Source organism: Apium graveolens, chromosome 5, assembly GCF_009905375.1.
Source record: "Apium graveolens cultivar Ventura chromosome 5, ASM990537v1, whole genome shotgun sequence".
In the NCBI taxonomy this organism is placed as follows: domain Eukaryota; kingdom Viridiplantae; phylum Streptophyta; class Magnoliopsida; order Apiales; family Apiaceae; genus Apium; species Apium graveolens.
This window is the reverse complement of record NC_133651.1, coordinates 154,560,979-154,578,007: the sequence shown is the minus strand read 5'-3', so window position 1 is coordinate 154,578,007 and position 17,029 is coordinate 154,560,979. Positions and strand designations below refer to the sequence as shown.

The window sequence follows — 17,029 nt, the reverse complement described above, 5'->3', positions numbered from 1 at the left end:
ATATTTTATACAAATTTAAAACTAAATGAATATATTTTAAAATTTTAAAACTAAAACAATTATTATAATAATTACAATACCTATAGTTTAAAAAAATTACAATAATCATAAAAATTGAACAGAGAATTAAAAAAATGAAATTACCTAATAAGTACAATACCTATAATTTAACAAAAAAATTACAATATTCATAAAAATTGAAAAGAGAATGTGAAAAAATAAAATTTGCTAGGCGGGCTGAATATTTAAGCAATGCGGGAAACGAAATTTTGAGGCGGAGCCAAAATGATATCAGAGTCAAAACACTCGTCTCCCTTTTCTCTCTCATCTCTTTCTCCTCTCTCGACTCTCAACTTCTCTCTCTCTCAAAAGACTATCAAGTTCTTACTCTCTCCTCTCTCTATCTCTCTGCTTCCCTATCTCTACTTCCCTTTCTGTTGTCTAATATTTGTTAATCGATTGAATTTTAATCTTAATCGATTGTTACCTAATCGATTTGTGCAATACATAATACGAGTTCATCAAGTCTTTACAAGCCTAAGCTTGAATCGAGTCACTATAAGTTTCAATCGAGTATTACAATCCCTAATTGTTTCAATCGATCCCTAATTTGTAAGTGTTCTTCAAATTATTTTTCAATTTTATTTCTTTTTGAGCACTCGATTCTTAGCGGTATGGAATTAATGTAAGGATAAAACTGCTTGTTATTGGCTTTAGATACTTATGTACGAATTTTGTGTTTGTTTGCTAAAGTGCGAAATTCATTGTTTTTTGTATGGTTTTAGATACTTATTTTGGACTAGGGACGGTGAATACGGTTAAATGTCATCTAAATGCAGCTGATTCTGAAGTAAGGAGTTTTTTTATCACATTAATTACTTTTTCCTGTGTTCGATACTTATGTTAAACTTGAGAAAATAGAGTTATGATTGTGTTGTAGGATGGTTTTGATGCTGTATTCGTGAATGCCATTTTAAGCGGGATTCAGCAGCGAAATCTGGAGGTAATTTTTGTCCTCAATTTTTTCCATTTATTAGTAAGCGATTTAAATTGGCTTCACAGAGTTGGTTGTTTGGTAAAAGATGTATTGTTTTTTGATGCTAATGCTTTATTGAGCAGCAAGCTTGGGATAAGCCAGTTTTATTGAGAAGCAAGCTTGGTAAAAGTGCTTGTGTTTAGCAGGGACTCGTTGAAGATAATCTTGATTTAGCAAAAAACTTTAGTTGAGTGATATTTGCATAGTTGAAAGTGGTCTGTTGTTCCAGAACTCTAACTCGTTTCTGCTTTTGCTAATGTGGTTGTGCTAGAACTAAATACTGGATAGACATGGTTCTCGGTCTAGATAGACATACATTTGTACAAGTGTTGGATGGGACACATTTGTATAGTTTGCTTCATCAAGCACTCGAAAGGGTGGTATTAGAAATTCTGGTCTAGATAGATATATACATTTGTACAAGTGTTGGATTGATTTGTTTAATAGTGTGGAGCATGAATAGCCAAACACTTCTAATTTAAGTACTGGCCTGATGATCAGTTAATTCATTTAGTAAATCTATCACTTTAAGGTTGAAAGGAGGTGCTAGTATGTAGTATAGTCATCGATACATGGAATGGCTGCCTGAATATATGCTCTATCCAGAGTATATATGTGTGTGTGTTTGTTTCTTTAGAGTAAATTATGCTCGTGCAGCTATGTAGTTATAGTATCCTCCATATATGTGTAATGAAAAATGCTCTATGTGGTGGCGTTTTGTCCTCATAGTTTGTCACATGTGATATGTAGGTTGCCAAAGGTGATAATAGTGGTGGTGAATCCATACCGATGCTATTCAGATCCCCTAATTTTTTTGATCCCTATGATGGTTATAACATGATTGGCTTCAGAGACATACTCTTCCCTGGTCTGCTTGTTGCATTTTCATTTCGGTACTTCTTTCAATTTAATTCTTAAACCTCCTACGACCAATAATACTTGCAGATCCATCGTATTAGAAATGAAGGAGTAATAATGCAGTGTTCTTTAATAAATCACCTTGAGTAATATACTTGTTTTTTGTGATACTATTGTTTCTTCTTACTACAAGAAAATGTTTTCTTGTAAAAGAGCACTAAATGTTGTCAATATCAAGACATGTCATTGTAGACCTTAACTATTATATGATCATAGATCACTTAAAAAATACAGAAACAACTTTGTAGATTACCTTTATTTTCCATAAGCTTACTCTCAAGTAGACATCTTTTAAAGTTAAAATATAAATCATGCTCTCCCTACTAAGGTCTACGATGAATTCATGATGTGGAAATAATATGTTACAAACTAGTTACGGTTCTAATGGAATACTAGTATGACTGAAGGAAATACATTAGGATTTTTCACTTCTAATAGAATTTTCATGACGCGGTTGTGCAAATTTGACAAAGCAAAAAGGGGGGTTTATGAGATGGATACTTTCGTTGGCTAATGATTGGATATACTTGTGGTATGAATCTTATTACCTTCTTTCGAATGGTGAAAATAGTATTATGAACGTTACAATAGGCACCTACTGTAACACTAACATGTCCAAATGTAACACAAAATGAGTGATACAATAACTTGATCAAGATTGCATAAATGGGCCCCCCGACTAATGGGGTATATTAATTTTATATATTATTATTATTATTTTTAAATCTTATTCTCAATGGCCTAGCTTTCGATTTCATTGCAATTTTATATATTTATAAGAAAATCAAGTAAAATTACTTGAACATAACTAAGAACAACCCAGCAAGTAAAATTACATATTCAGATGTTTTACATAAGTTTTCTATGATTTAAAGAAAACAAGAAGAAAAAGAAAAGCCTTGCTACATCTATATTTCTTTGCTGCATTTGACTTCCTTTCCACCTATAAAAATATCTTCCATCCAAGTTTTTTTTTTGTTGTTTATGTACTCAAGCCAAGTAGCAGAATCCTGCACAATAGGTTATCGCAATCAGAATTACACAAAGCCATTGATTGTCGATGTTTATCGAACATAAGCAGTGGAAATAATTGGGATTATCCACTGTTACTAACTTTTATATGTATCCATAGATTATATAAGGAAGTCATATATATGTATGATCACGTATAACCATTGACAAGGAGGAAGAGGGATACAGCAACGGTCACTAGAGGTGCATATATTAATTAACTATGCATATTAGTCTTCGTTGCAATTTTGCGAGCTTAATAATATTACTAGTACATTTGGATGTACCATTACTTTTTGGAATTGAACTTTTGTATTGATATTATTATATGTTATTAGACTAATATCAATATGAATAAAAAATAGGATAACCAAATGTACATATAACTAAATGTACATATAACCTCTGCTTCCACTACCAAATCACATATTTTTTAAAAAATAAAATGAACAATCAGAACCGATTTTACGAGAAAATATTATATACCATGAGAAATATGGCAGCCCAAACTTGCGGATTCTGATGCTTTCGGAACAAATATAGTTCACCAATTGCTGTTAAAATATTTGTCACGTTCTTCAGGATAGTCACCATTGCATTATTTATGTATTTCAAACTGAAAACATTAAATAAAAAACATTAGGATGCATCAATTAAACAAAATTGGATATCTATAGAAGAATTAAGATTTACAACATAAAAGACAGAATGTTAGATTTCATACTTAAGTGATGACTCTTTGTTTAAGAGAATCTATTTGTAGTCAAGATTGAATTTAGTTCATCTATTTCAAAATTTAGTAAGCTTTAGTACATACCTGTACATGCCTGTACGTGCCTGATACAAGCATAGCCACAAATATGACATTGACCGGAAGCCACACCCTTATCAGTTTCCAATTCAGCTTCTCCAGTGTGACTGCTCCAAACAAACTCAAAAGAGCAACTAGTATACAACTAATGAGGTTCTGCAGACGATGGTAACAAATTAACCATTGGTTTACAATTTAACCAAACAAAAAATCATCACTTTTCGGTGCCTGACAACATCATTGATATGCCTGCATCAAAGGTATAACTTGATAGAACAATTTTATTGAGCAATATCATGCTGCAAGATGAAATGCAATATGTTGTTCCTGACAAAAGAGGTCCAGAGCTTCTTCCAGATTCATGCTCTCTCTTGCTTTCAAAATTTATTACAGCAGTGCTTCTGGTTCTGCTCGATTTGCTCTAGAAAACCTGCTCAAAAAGAGGAACTTCTAATAAATCTCTAAATTAAAACATGCATAGGACATTCTTTTTTTCATCTCAACAGTATAAAAGAAGCCAAATTAGTGAACAATGGTATCTCATAGTCAAGAAGTACACACTTCAAAATACGGCACAAGCCAAACTTTCATTTGCTAAAGTTTGGATCATACAAGTATCGGACTTTCAGCTCTGCTCATACAAGTATATATTGTAATACATGAGTAAGATCTTTTTAAAGTACTACTTACTCTATCGTAGTTGGTGTAGCTACAAACAGCTGTCTCCGTTGCCAAACAGCCCCTGTAGCACATGGAATTGCAACATCTCCCAAGTACCTATATTGAGGGCGCAAGAAAGATATGACAATGTATTACTGATAGGCAAAGGCACAATACTCAACAGTTTGGTCCCATGTTGTCCATTCTGGTTAAGGAAGAAGACCACCGACATGTTGAAAGTTTTTCCAACTGCAAATTTAAAACCAATTCTTAAAAAATCCCGGCGTGAATTTGATTACACATCCATATCTACTAAATGCAATTTTAATAATTTTGAGCAAACTGGGCTGGGACTTGGAAAACAATACATGAACCAATTATCAGTGTAAATAAGATAACATATAAAACTGAGTTAACATGGATCACACAACAATGTATGAACTGCAGCTGCTTCATCTTTACCAAAACTATCTTCTTCCGCACCCATGGTATGTAAATATAAACAAGAAGGATTGTTGCAAGGATGAATATACAAAACAAAATAGTCAACTAATCTTACTTTTAGCTTTTGAGAAATCATTTAATTACAGTTTTATCAATGAATTTTATATACCATGTTTCTCAACCATGCATGACAATATTTAGCAGTTCCAAATGAAGCTCTGTAGAAAAAAATTATGATGATCATCAAAGAAAATGATTAACAAATGGAAGTGATTGTGTACAGGAGGTCAGGGACCAAGACAGGATGTGTTACCTCAAAAAGTTTCCTTCCAACACAAAACCATGTACAGACTGTATGCACCGAATGACTTCTTCCTCTTTTGAGAATGTAATATACCTAGAAAAACAATGGGGCAAGTAGACTTTAAGAAAAGATACGACAATTCTTCTGCCACATATAAATCAAGAAATAAGACTATTTTGTAATTATGTGTAAGATTAGTGCATCCTTGAACTAATACAACATATATACATGTATAATAAATGTATATCCAAAATCTGCTATGAATAAAACAGAAAAAGAATCAAGACTCTCTCGCATAAACATAATCAAGACGCCATTCTATCATTTCTCACAGTCATCATATTTCCACAAGCTTGGTACAATTATACTCTCTCTCTCTCTCTCAAAATTTATCAAATTTCTTCAAGTACAGTTTTAAAACATACACAAACACAAAATCTAGATACACTTAATCATTCTCCAAAATTAACACATTTTTATAAGCTCAATAAAACTCTCTCCCTCTCTCAAAAAACACATATACATTCAATCCAATTAACAATTGGTTCAAACACTTACGAGTGCTGAATTAGCATCGAAATCATCATTTTTCCAGCTGCGAGTCGGAGAAGTGCTGCAAAAACATAGAGTAACTAGGAGAAGACAATATATATGAAATTTAAGCACATAAAATGGATATTAGAGCTTATTGAAGTAAATAACCTCGAGTTAGGGTTTCCGAATGATCGCGGCTGAGATACAGGGACGTTGGCGGCTGAGATGAAGACGACATCGTCAAACTCGCAAGGAGCAGAGAGTGTGTGCAATTTGGAGAGAGAGAGAGACCGAGAGAGGGGGCTGAGAGTGAGGGTTTGTCGAAGTCTGTGTTTTCATTTGGGGGAAAAAATATCGCCCAAATATTTCATTTAGTAAAATTGTTCATATTTATTTTATTTTATTTTTTAATTTTAGTTTTTTTAATTATATAATTGTTATTGATTAAATAGGAAAATAAAAAAAAGTCTTTGAATTTATGTATAAGAAATTCTAGATTTAAATCATATTATATGTTACATTTATCATTCACTAATAAATCATAATATAATTTAATACTAATTTATGATTATATTTCTATTTTAATATTTTTAAAAATTAAAAAAGTTTCTAATATAACAGCAGTTGTTGGTGTTACTTGTTGTGCCACACCGAAAATTCTCCGCAACACTAGCTTTATAGCTATTGTAACACTACAAGAGAGGTGTTACAATATGCCAAAAATCTCTTACCTAATATAACGCTCCTTGTAACATTTGCATTACAGTAGCCCACTTATGGCGTAGTGGGCAATTACAGGATTGATTACCTTGAGAATTGTAGCAACAAGTTCTAATTCCTACCATGGTTTATCTCTTAACTGTTCTTGAATCAACCTTAATCTTCTCCCAGACTCCAAAAAATAAATCATTTTCTCTCCAACAAGATCAATAACAATTTGCACTGATGTGATCTTCTGTAAGTCTTCAAGCATCATATTATCTCTAATTCCAGTCAGATTAACATGCTTCCTTAGAATTAAAGCATCTCCTATAGATGGATCAACATTTAACCTTCCCAGACCACTTGTGATACCAGGTTTTCTAGCATGAGAACTTCCACTGTAAATCTTCTTTAATATTCCATAAGAATCTCTTCTAGGTGCATGTTTCTTGCTTCCCCATTACATCTTCTTCTTCACTTCAAGAGTAAGTGTTGGCTTATCAGAGACTATGTTTTCAGAATCAGAATTTGATAAATCATATTTGGATTGATTTATGAAGATCCCTTCATCAATCTATTTTACTTATAACCCCAAAAAATAACTCAATTCTCCCATCATACTCATTTGATATCTAGACTGCATTAGCTTTGAAAATATCTCACAAAGTTTATCATTAGTAGATCCAAAAATGATACATCAACATATATTTGGACTAATAACAAGTCCTTACCATGATATTTATAAAAGAGAGTTTTGTCAATTGTACCTCTTCTGAAACCACTTTCTAACAGAAGAAGAGCAAGTGTTTCATACGAGGTCCTTGGATCTTGTTTTAGTCCATAGAGTGCTTTATCTAGTAAGTAGACATAATCTGAATATTTTGGATCAATGAACCCTGGAGGCTGTTCAACATAAACTTCCTCTTCGAGTTCTCCATTTAGAAATACACTTTTTACATCCATTTGGATCACTTTAAACTTTTTGTGAGCAGCATAGGCTAGAAAAATTCTGATTTCCTCAAGCCTTGTAACTGGAGCAAAAGTTTCATGATAATCAATGCCTTCTTGCTATAAATAGCCCTTTGCAACCAGTCTTGCTTTATCTCTTGTTATAATTCCCTCACTATCAGTTCTTTTTCTGAACACCCACTTGGTACCAACAACTGATATGTTCTTTGGTCTTGGCATAAGAGTCCAGACTTTGTTTCTTTCAAATTCATTTAGCTCCTCTTACATTGTTGTTATCCATTCAGCATCTTGAAGAACTTCTTCCACCTTCTTGGGTTTAGTTTGAGATAGAGAAGAATGGTAGAGACATTCATTTTGAGTGGCTTTCCTGGTTCTTACACCACTATCAGGATTTCCAATGATTAAGTCAGATGTGTGTGACTTAGACCATTTTCTTGCAGATGAAAGTTGACTCCTTGAAGAAGAACCTCCCCTTGATCCATGAACTCTCTGTTATTTCTTTGACTTGTACCACTATCGTGTCCTGATGCTTCCCATAAATCAGTGTTCCCATTGCTATCAGTATTTGACTCATCAGAATTCGAGGAATAAGAAATCGATGACTTATTTACTAATATTCCTTGAGTTGAATCACTTGTAGAAGACTCTGGATTTGAATCATGTTGCTCCCCCTCAACATATGCTTCAGTATTTGAATAATTTCCACTTGGATTGATTTCTGGATTTAGTGTATCAGGATATGTTAGTGAATCAGGATTTAACTGTTCAGCATATGGTACTTCATTTTCAAATCTCAACTTATCATGGTCATCTACATTTTCTAGACCTGTAATCTTCTTATCATCAAAATATACATGTATAGATTCCATGACTGTCTTTATTCTCAAGTTAGAAACTCTGAAGGCTTTTGTAGACAATGGATATCCAACAAAAATGCCTTCATAAGCTTTTAGATCAAACTTGGTTAGCTGCTCTAGATGAGTTTTGAGAACAAAACAGTTGCAACCAAAAATTTGAAAGTACTTCAAATTTGGCTTCTTCCCCTTCACCATTTCAAATGGTGTTTTTCCATGCCTGTTGATCAAGGTTGCATTTTGTGTGAAGCAAGCAGTTTGTACAGCCTCAGCTAAGAAGTAGGTAGGCAATCTTGCTTCCTCTAACATGGTTCTTGCAGCTTCTATGAGAGTTTTATTATTCCTTTCAATAACTTCATTTTGTTGTGGAGTTCCAAGAACAGAAAATTCTTGTTTTATCCCCTTGAATTTGCAGAACTCTTACATAGAACTGTTCTTGAATTCAGTTCCATTATCACTTCTAATGATCCTCACTTTGTATGTTGATCCTTTATCCAGCTCTCTCACATGATCAAGAAAAATGGATGGAGATTCATCCTTGGTGTGCAGAAAGTACACCCATATGTATCTTGTATATTCATCAATAATTACAAATGCATACCTCTTCTTGGCAATTGACATAACATTTACTGGAGCAAAGAGATCAATATGAAGTAGATGATATGGTTCAATAATGGAGGATTCAGTTTTACTCTTGAAAGATGTTTTCCTTTGCTTGGCTTTCTGGATTGAGTCACATAAGCCATCAGGAGTAAACACTGCATTGGGCAATCCTCTCACAAGATCTTTCCTCACAAGTTCATTGATATTGTTGAAATTGAGGTGAGAAAGTCTTTTATGCTAGTTCCAACTATCTTCCATAGATGCTCTATTAAGTAGACAAACTTCTGATTTATTAGTGATTGTGGAGACCCTGGCTTCATATAAGCTACCATGTCTTACACCAGTCATTACAATCTTGCCATCAGACTTACCGAAAATTTCACAATGTTCTTCATAAAAGTTCACATGGTAACCTCTATCATAGATTTGACTCACACTGATAAAATTATGCTTGAGTCTTGTAACCAAAGCTACATTTTCAATGATGACATTCCCAATTTTGATTTTGCCATATCCCAAGATTTTTCCTAAGTTGCCATCTCCATAAGAAACACATGGGCCAACTTTCTCCTCAAATTCTGATAGCAGGGATTCATAACCAGCCATATGTTATGAGCATCCACTGTCCAAGACTAGAGAATTTCTCCTTTTACCCTATAATCAGTATTTAAAATCAGTTAGTGTTTCAAGGACCCAGAGTTGCTTGGATCCTTTGGGCTATTTAAGTTTGTTAACATATGCAGCAGAAGACTTCATATCAGAGTTTATGTTAACATTCTTACTATCAGTATTTACACATGCAGAAACAGATTTTGCTTTATTTAAAGAGGGTTTCAGTTCATAATAATAATAATATAAATTGTGATACTCTTTACATGTATAAATAGAGTGTCAAACACTACCACAATGAAAATAAGGACTCTCTGGTTTATATCTAACTGTTTTATTCCTAAACTCTGATTAGGGAGGAACAATATTTTTCTCTTTATTCTTCCTGCAAGAATTAACAAGATGACTAGTACTACCACGGCTCAAGAATGTTTTTCTAGGTACATTGGGAGCAGTTACATAATTACCATTTTTATTAACACCTACTTTGTCATTCCTGTTTTTCCTAGGCTTTTTCTCCTTGTTTTTCATGTGTATATCCTTTAACTTTTGCTTAAGCTGTTTCTAAGTCATTAAACCAATATTTACTGATCTTGTGAACTTGTTCACTCTTATCAGTATTTAAGTTTGATTTAGGTGCTGAGGTTGAACCTACCTCATTAACTGACTTAACAACATCAGCATTTGGATTAAACTTAATGGGCTTCAACTGAAGCTTGTTCAGTTTGACCTTAGTATCAGTATAAACTGGTTTAGTTTTCTCAGTTTCTTTTCAGATTTTCTTATCAGAATTAGATCTATTAGCATATCCTAATCCTCATCCCCAACAGCCATCCTCTAAAATTTCCTGAGTTGTTTTTCCTGAGATAGTCTAAAGATTAATAACCTCTCTTTCTTTAGCTAACTCCATTTCTAGATAAGTATGTTTTTCTAACAATTTTTCTTTAACATAAACAATATTATCTCTTTCTTTTTAGATTTCTAGAATGGAAATCAACTCAATTTCTAAGTGATCATTCATTTTTTTTAACTCAAAGTTTTCACTCTTAATTCTATTATTCTCTAAGGTTTGATCCCTATAACTAACATGCAGAGACTTAAGAAACAATCTTAATTCATGGATATCATCAGTATCAAAAGCAAGGGTGGTCTGAGGTACCTTTAGTTCAGCATTGTAATCCTCAGTATCAATATTTTCCATGAGAGCATAGTTGACCCCCATAATCTGAATCTGATGAATCATCCCAGTTTTTCTACTTTGAGATCAAGGCTTCTTTCTTCTTAACTTTTGTTTTTCTACAATCAGCTGCAAAATGTCCAAATCCATCACAGCTGTAAAATCTTTCCTTTGACTTATCAAAATTTCCAAACTTTGATTCCTTTCTATCAGTATTTTTCTGTCATTCCTCTTATCAGAGTTTGAGAAACTGGAACCTTGTTGTGCAAGACATGCCTGTACTTTAACAAGACTAAGTCAAATTGACAACCCAAGTAAGTTGTATTGTAATCTTAGTTTGCATTTTGTACTAGTAACATTTAAAGTCTGTAAAAATGTCAAAAGAGAAGACTTGAGTCTTTTTCTTTAAACAACATCAAGCCTAAGAATTTTATCTGGAAGAAGATCAAGAAGAGCATGCCTCAGAAGAATTATGAAGAAGCTTGGAGTTGGCTAAATCTGTTTTGGAAAAAATGTTCCAAGACAAGATCTCTACAAGTCACAGATTTAGTGTTATAGAGAAGTCATTCGAGAACTCCAGAATGACTTATAGAGAACTCAGGAAAGGTACAAGAGAACTCAGAGATATCGACAAGCCAAATTGAAGACATGAAGATTGGAGATATCGACAAGTCATTTCTTCACTAGAGAACTCAGAGTTATCGACATGTCAACATTCATTAGAGGACTCTGATTTATCGATAAGTCAAATTTCACTAGAGAACTCAGAGATATCGATAAGCCAAAATTCACTAGAGAACTTTGAGTTATCGAAAAGTCAAAATTGACTAGAGAACTCTGAGTTATCGACAAGTCAAAAAGTCACTAGAGAACTCAGAGATATCGATAAGTCAAAGTGAAGATATGAAGATTAGAGATCTCGACAAGCCAAATTCTCTTATCGAGAACTCAGAGACCTCTACAAGTCAAATTAACTTTGGAGTATTAGAGATCTCGATAAGTCAATATACTTATCGAGATGTCAAAATCTCTATATGCCTAACTGGAGATCTCGAGGTAAAATCTCTAAGTACAAATTGCAGACCAATTCAATATCCAAGATTAACAATCAACAAACAATCTAACCAGTTAGATTGACAAGTGTACAAAAATCAGCTTGAAGAGTGTGCAAGATCAAAGATGAAGATTACCTGACAAAGGAAGATCAAAGTTAACACCGTATGCAAAGATATGCTAAGCCATAAATGGAAGATATACTTTTCCTAAAATGGAAATGATTAGTGACAGTTTACTAAAGTGAATAGCATCTCTTATTGTACACTGTGTAAACCAACAATTAACTAAAATATAAAGTTAACACTGGTCCTTTGTTAGTTTGTAACAATTTAGATCAGAAATCTTGTATTCTCTCAAGGAAGAAGCCGAGCTCTTTATTAACAAAGATCCTAGAAATTTTGTAGAAAAACATTTTTAATTTTAATATAAAATTAAGTGAGTTTTGAAATATCTGTGTTATTCATAGCTGCATGTTTAATTTCTATTATAACGCATCTTACTACAAGATTTGATTTACTTTGTTAAAAACCAAAATAGTTCAAGAAAAGCATAAAAACACTAAAACACATTCACCCCCTCCTTGTGTGTAATTCATTACCTAACAAGTGGTATCAGAGCAAAATCTGAAAGTAAACAGATTCAAGGTCTTGGAAGAATGAATACACAGAAAATCAGTAGCATCAAAATTCCTACTTTTGACAAAGCTAACTACACTCTTTGGAAAAAGAAAATGTTGTTGTTCATCAGGATGGCCAATCCTCTCTACATTCAGATTCTAAAAAATGGGCCCTTCACTCCTATGGTTAGAGTTGAGGAATCTACAGATGGTGATATGGTCATTCCAGCTCATTATGCTCCAAAAGACCCTTCTGAGTACTCTAATCCTGAGAAAGAAAAAGTTTCCTTGGATAGTGGTTGCATCTGATTTTGATAGAGTCACTTGACAATGTAATGTACAACAACATGGTCAACTGTAACACTGCCAAGCAGATCTGGGAGAAGATTGAAATACTCTGTGAGGGAACTGGGGTAGTTAGATCAAATCAAATAAGGATACTGATTTCACAGTATGAGGGTTTCATGGTTAAGCCAAAAGAAAGTATCACTGATGAGTTTGAAAGTTTTAACAAGCTGATAAATGACTTGCGGCTCCATGACAAATACTATAAAGCTGAATAAGTGAATCCAAAATTTTTGCTTACACTTCTGATCATTTGGAATAGAAAATTCCAGCAATCAAAGAAGGGACTTGAGCAGAATAACTCTGGAAGTTCTGTATGGAATCTTAAATACATATGAATTAGAAATGATTCAAAGAAAATATTTAAGAGCTGGTCAAGGGCATGTTGTAGATGGTTCAAGTGCTCTAATTTTCAATAAAATATAGACCTCTAATGATGAGCCAAGATCTCAGACTCCAGTTGCCTCAACAAGTGAGCAAAGAACCAACGATTCACAGGAACAAGTCATTCTGGAATTGGAAGAAGATGAGTTATACACCCTAGATGAACTTGATGAGCTTGATCAGTCAATGGCCTATATGGCAAGGAAGTTCTCTAATATTAGAGTAAAGAAGCCAAGATTCTTCAAGGGTAAAGGACAATCACTCAACAAAGACAGCCGCTGCAAAGGGAAAGGGAAGTACACATCTGATAGCAAAAATGGTTACAAAATTGGATATGTTGACAGATCAAAGTTAAGGTGCTTTAATTGTGATGAACTAGGCCATTTTGCTACAGAATGCAGGAAACCCAAGAAAGCAAAGAAAGACAAAGCTTATCTTGAACTGGAAGCAAAGTATGAAGATCTTCAATAGAAACAGCAAAGCAAAGCTTATATTGCAGATGGAAAAAGTTGGGATGATTCTAATAATGATGAATATGAGGAAGTTAGAAATTATGCACTAATGTCCTTAGAGCAAGGAGAATAATCCTCATCAAAATCACAGGTACCGACTCTCACTACCATTGATTTAAATGTGAGTCAATATTAGGAAAATGTAGAGAAGATGAGCACATAAATGTTCACATACATACAAGTATGGTTGTTGCTAATGAAGAAGTTAGCAGACTGACAAAGATAAATGAGAATCTTGAAAATGAGAAACAAGAAGCTGAATTGTTGCTGGTATAGCTTGAAGCTATAAGACTAGAAAATGCATATCTGAAGAACAAGCTCAAGTGTGCAAGTGAAATTGAAGTAGTGTTAAGGGAAAAGATGGAAAAGAATGAAGTGAAGTTGAAGTCCTTCAAGAATGCATCTGAATTAGTTGGGCAATACCATGAGAAAAACAAGCCATGTGGAAATATTGCTATTGGTCTTGAATATGATGCCTTGAACAACAAGAAGAAAAATATAGGTGACAAAGAAAAAGCAACAGAAAATGAAAATGTTCCAACAATCCTGAAAAAGGTTGACTCACCTATGTTTAAGGCATGTGAAGTTAACTTCAGTGAAGAAGAGTTGATCATCAAGCAAGAAATTGCTGATGAAGACAATTAGAAGAAAGATGCAGAAGTAACTCAATCTTACAAAGCTGAAGAGAAGCTCATGGATAACCAAGGTTCCAAGACACCTGTCAAAGAAATAAAAACTGAAGATGCAAGAAAGATGAAGAAAAATAGAAATGGGAAAATTAGGATAAACAAAAGCAATAATTTTGCTTATTTTGTAGATTCTCCAAGAAAGAAATGTGAAAAATGTGGCTCTGTAAATCACCTAACTCACCTTTGCAAAAAGGTTGTTAACAAGCCAACTGAAGGAGCCTAAAAATACAATGAAGCAGATGCAAATGATCCCTACTCATTCTGTGATAAGTTTGATTGCATTCCTTCCAACTTGAAAGTGATGAAAAGTTGTCACAAATTGAGAGTAGACCTTAAAGAAACAAAAATTGGGTCTATAACAGATACGGAAAATGCACAACAGTCATTGAATTCTATTTTATCTGAAACAACTCATTCTACTTCTGCTAAATTTGTTAACAAGAAGAAAGTGCCCAACACTTCTTGGGTTGCTAAATGCACTTTAAACTCATTGTGTGTAGGGAAAAATGAAAAAGGTCATATGGATCATAGACAGTGGGTGTTTCAGACATATGACAGGTGATAAGGCCCTGCTATCATAATTTGAGAAGAAGGCTGGCCCTTTGGTGACCTTTGCCGACAACAGTAAAGGATTCACAATGGGATATGGCAAGATTATTTCTGTAAATATTTTCATTGATGATGTAGCACTGGTAGCTGGTCTTGAAGTGAATCTTCTCAGTGTTAGCCAAATTGCATACAAAGGCTTTGAAGCTTTATCCAATAAAGAAGAATGCACTTTTATCAGCATAAAAACTGGTGAAGTTGCTCTGAAAGGAGCAAGAAAAGGGAGCTTGTTTGTTTCAGACTTAGACTCAACAAATAAGGATGATATTTGTTGCTTCTACACCAAGGCATCAGAAGAACAAAGCAAGTTATGGCATAAGAAGTTGTCTCCCTTGAATTTCAAGGCCATTAACACCTTGGTCAAAAAGGAGTTAGTAAGAGACATGCCTAATCTGGAGTTTGCTCAAGTTGAAGTCTGTGAAGCTTGTCATAAAGGAAAATTAAAAAGATCAAGTCACAAGTCAAAAACTGTGAATTCTATAAGTGCACCATTGCAGCTTATTTACATGGACTTGTTTGGGCCAGTAAATGTCTTATCAATTTCAAGGAACAAATATGCACTTGTGATGGTGGATGATTTATCAAGATACACTTTGGTAGAATTCATGCACTCTAAATATGAGACTCCACACATCATAATTAAGTACATCAAGAAGATGGAACAACAGGTTGAAGATCATAATTGTGTAAAAAGATTGAGAAGTGATAATGAAACATAATTCATAAATGCAAGATTAAGTGAATTCTGCAAAAGAAAAGGCATTGTTCAAGAATTCTAAGCAGATAGAACACCTCAACAAAATAGAGCAGTTGAAATAAAGAACAGAACATTAGTTAAAGCTGCTAGATTAATGCTGCAAGATGTCATGTTGCCAACAAGTTTCTGGGAAGAGGTTGTTAACACTGCATGCTATACTCAAAACAAATATCTTATCAACAAAGCTCATGGAAAATCACCTTACTCAATCATGTCTAAAATAAAGCCTACTGTAAAGCATCTTCATGTGTTTGGAAGCAAGTGTTACATTTTAAAAGACAACTCTGAATATATGGGAAAATTTGACTCAAAAGTCTTTGAAGCAATTTTTTTGGGATATTCATTGGAGAGAACTCCCTACAAGGTCTATGTGATTGATCAAAATGAAATTATGGAAAGCACAGATGTGACTTTTGATGATGACAAGTGTCCAGGCTTGGAATGCCTTGATGAAAATGAAGCCGAAGCCCTTGCATTTGAAAACCTCAATATTGATAGTGATTCTGATGGTGAAGATGAAGTCAATGCTCAACGAATATTGAATGAAGAGACTACTGAATAGGAAAATCATGGAAATGGAAACTCATCTCAAACACCTGAATTTGATATCACAAACTCAGGGGGAGAAAGAGAAGAAGGATCTACCAGTCATACCAATAATGAAGAGAATGATGAAGGCACAAGTCAACAAACTCACGCAGGGAAGTGGGATAGAAGTCACACTAGAGAAGCAATTATTGGTGATCCTACTGCTGGTGTGAGAACTAGAAGTGCAACTGCTAATGAGTGCCTACATGCATGCTTTCTGTCTCAAGTAGAACCTAAGAAAACCGAAGAAGTTCTAATGGATCCTGATTGGATATCTGCAATGCAAGAGGAGCTTAATCAGTTTGAAAGAAATAAAGTTTGGGAGCTAGTTCCTGCACCAAAGAATAGAAGTGTAATTGGAACAAAATGGGTGTTCAGGAACAAGATGGATGAAAATGGTATATATACCAGAAACAAGGCAAGGTTGGTTGCAAAAGGTTACTCACAAGAAGAAGGAATTGATTGTGATGAAACTTTTTCTCCAGTTGCAAGACTTGAAGCAATAATAATTTTTCTAGCATTTGCTGTAACGACTCGTATACTTTTATATTATTTAAAGTGTAATTATGGAATTATTTAATGAATAAAATACGTATATAGCTTCTGTCAACTATGTGTTGTTTTATTTTATCTATGTGTGTGATTTATAGTGTACAGGGTTTTTCGTGTAATTAGTTATTGGGTAGTACTGAATTGTCTTCCACTATAAAAGTGGATTTAATGCAAATTTATTTGCATAAATACTTGAATTTTCTCTAAAATTGTTTTTAGGGTTTTATAATTACAATATTTATTTTTGGGATTTTATAAAATTTAGAAATCAATATTTCATCAATTATTTATC

At 33.7% G+C, this 17,029-nt stretch overlaps 1 protein-coding gene and 1 long non-coding RNA gene across 4 annotated transcripts; one reads left to right on the top strand and one right to left on the bottom strand.

Moving 5' to 3' along the window:
• Nucleotides 1–269: 269 nt before the first annotated feature.
• On the top strand, nucleotides 270–2,684 carry LOC141724590 (uncharacterized). The gene is made up of 4 exons (XR_012576764.1): nucleotides 270–612; nucleotides 786–850; nucleotides 941–1,003; nucleotides 1,787–2,684. It is a non-coding gene; the product is annotated as an uncharacterized LOC141724590 (long non-coding RNA).
• A 59-nt stretch (nucleotides 2,685–2,743) lies between these two features.
• On the bottom strand, nucleotides 2,744–6,089 carry LOC141724589 (GDP-mannose transporter GONST2-like). 3 transcript variants are annotated; one of them, XM_074526788.1, is made up of 8 exons: nucleotides 5,887–6,089; nucleotides 5,743–5,797; nucleotides 5,194–5,277; nucleotides 5,050–5,098; nucleotides 4,467–4,685; nucleotides 3,783–4,206; nucleotides 3,452–3,581; nucleotides 2,744–2,964 (listed from the first exon to the last, which is right to left on the bottom strand). In XM_074526788.1, exons 1-5 carry the CDS (start codon nucleotides 5,954–5,956, stop codon nucleotides 4,614–4,616), a joined length of 330 nt encoding a protein of 109 aa, XP_074382889.1. In that variant the 5' UTR covers nucleotides 5,957–6,089; the 3' UTR covers nucleotides 2,744–2,964; nucleotides 3,452–3,581; nucleotides 3,783–4,206; nucleotides 4,467–4,613. The 3 variants fall into 3 exon arrangements, with proteins under 3 accessions (XP_074382889.1, XP_074382888.1, XP_074382890.1); XM_074526787.1 differs by lacking the exon at nucleotides 5,050–5,098 and having other exon boundaries at nucleotides 4,467–4,553; nucleotides 5,887–6,079; XM_074526789.1 differs by lacking the exon at nucleotides 5,050–5,098 and having other exon boundaries at nucleotides 5,743–6,065.
• Nucleotides 6,090–17,029: the final 10,940 nt, after the last annotated feature.